This window comes from Pterocles gutturalis, unplaced genomic scaffold, assembly GCF_000699245.1.
Source record: "Pterocles gutturalis isolate BGI_N339 unplaced genomic scaffold, ASM69924v1 scaffold27129, whole genome shotgun sequence".
In the NCBI taxonomy this organism is placed as follows: domain Eukaryota; kingdom Metazoa; phylum Chordata; class Aves; order Pterocliformes; family Pteroclidae; genus Pterocles; species Pterocles gutturalis.
The window spans coordinates 2,473-3,888 of NW_010133996.1; the positions used below are offsets into that span (position 1 = coordinate 2,473).

Sequence of the window (1,416 nt, forward strand, 5' to 3'; positions counted from 1 at the left end):
CCTGCTGTTAAAAAAAACACAAATGAATTTAACTGCAAACTATGTTTAAAAAAAAAAAAGGAAGAAAAAAGGGGAAAAGGGGAAGAAAAAAAGGACAAAAAAGGCTGTTCTGCTTTCCGCGGCACATTTAAAGAGCAAGGACCAGACCACACCCGTCTGTGTTCCATTCAGACGCTGCGAGCGAAGGGTTTTTCTCATCATTTCTCCAAATGTGAAGAATTTCATCAGTCCAACTACACTCAAATGTCTCCGATTTGCCGAAATTTCATCAACTTCAAGCTTCCGCTGGGAAAATAACCCCCGTGCTCAGGAAGCACACACCCATGAGACCGGTGGCTCAAGAAATAGAAATGTATTAAAAAAAAAACCCACACCCTTTTTTTACAAAACTGCTCAGATCAGAGCTGTTTTCATCAAAAATGCGTAATTCTGCGAAATGGAGCAAGATACAAGAAGCCACAGGCACCAACCAAATCTCCAAATTAAGGAATAAATCGATCCTTACGTGGAGACACCAATAACTTTTTTTTTTTTAAATTAAAAAATGGCATTATGTTATTTTAAAAATCATCTTATTCGAAAGGAAAAAATTAGTCGAAAAGAAAAATTAGCCTAAAAGAAAAAAATAATCTAAAAATTAATCTCAAAATTATATTTTATTAGGATAAAATCATTGCATTATAAAATTTATATTATTCTATCTGGATATAAGCATATTTCTAGATTTAAATGAAACACACCTGTTGGGAAGAAGTAGTGACCTCAGTATTAAAAATTCCGTTCGTAATTTCAATGAAGGGTGTTTGAATGTTATTTTGAACATTTTTGGACAGTTTTTAAGTAACTCACAGGCTCAGCTGGTGCCCAAGGACCTCCAAAAAGGGAAAATATCTCCTCCATCGCACGAGGGGGATGAGAACAGAGCAGGGAACGCAAATCCTGATCCTAAAATATTTTGGATTTTTTTTGATGATGGACTGGATGGGGGAATTTTTTTGGGGAAAAAAAGGAAAGAAAAAGCATCTAGAGATTCTGGCCAAAATCCGAAGCTTGGTAGCGAGATACAAATTTGTGAGATGAGCCCGGAGAGTGGATAAAACACGAGGATTTGAGATTTCTCACCCAATTCCTGCTCGCCGGTCTGGTAGCAGTGAAGCTCCTGGCTGTGGTTTCCCCAATCCTCCTGCGAATATTCCTCCATGGTGCTGCCGTCCGACTCCAGCTCCTGGTACAAGCCGCTGCTGTTGATGAGGACAGGTTGGCAGGGTTGGGAATCCCATCCTCCCTGGCCAAAAACTTGCTCCAGCTGCTCGAACGTGTAGCTGCTTTTCCTCTTCCCCACGCCGTGCTCCTTCACGCGGCTGTAGCACCTGCGAAGGGTCTAGGAGAGAAAATAAATTAAAAAAAAAAAAAAAT

At 39.8% G+C, this 1,416-nt stretch overlaps 1 protein-coding gene across 1 annotated transcript in view; it reads right to left on the minus strand.

Annotated features, from left to right (window-relative positions):
- Positions 1–1,416, minus strand: part of MSANTD2 (Myb/SANT-like DNA-binding domain containing 2) — a 4,436-nt gene that overhangs the window by 2,387 nt on the left and 633 nt on the right. The window contains exon 2 of the mRNA XM_010081443.1: positions 1,123–1,381. Coding sequence (XP_010079745.1) covers positions 1,123–1,201 — 79 coding nt within the window. The 5' untranslated portion in view covers positions 1,202–1,381. The remainder of the gene's footprint in view (positions 1–1,122; positions 1,382–1,416) is intronic.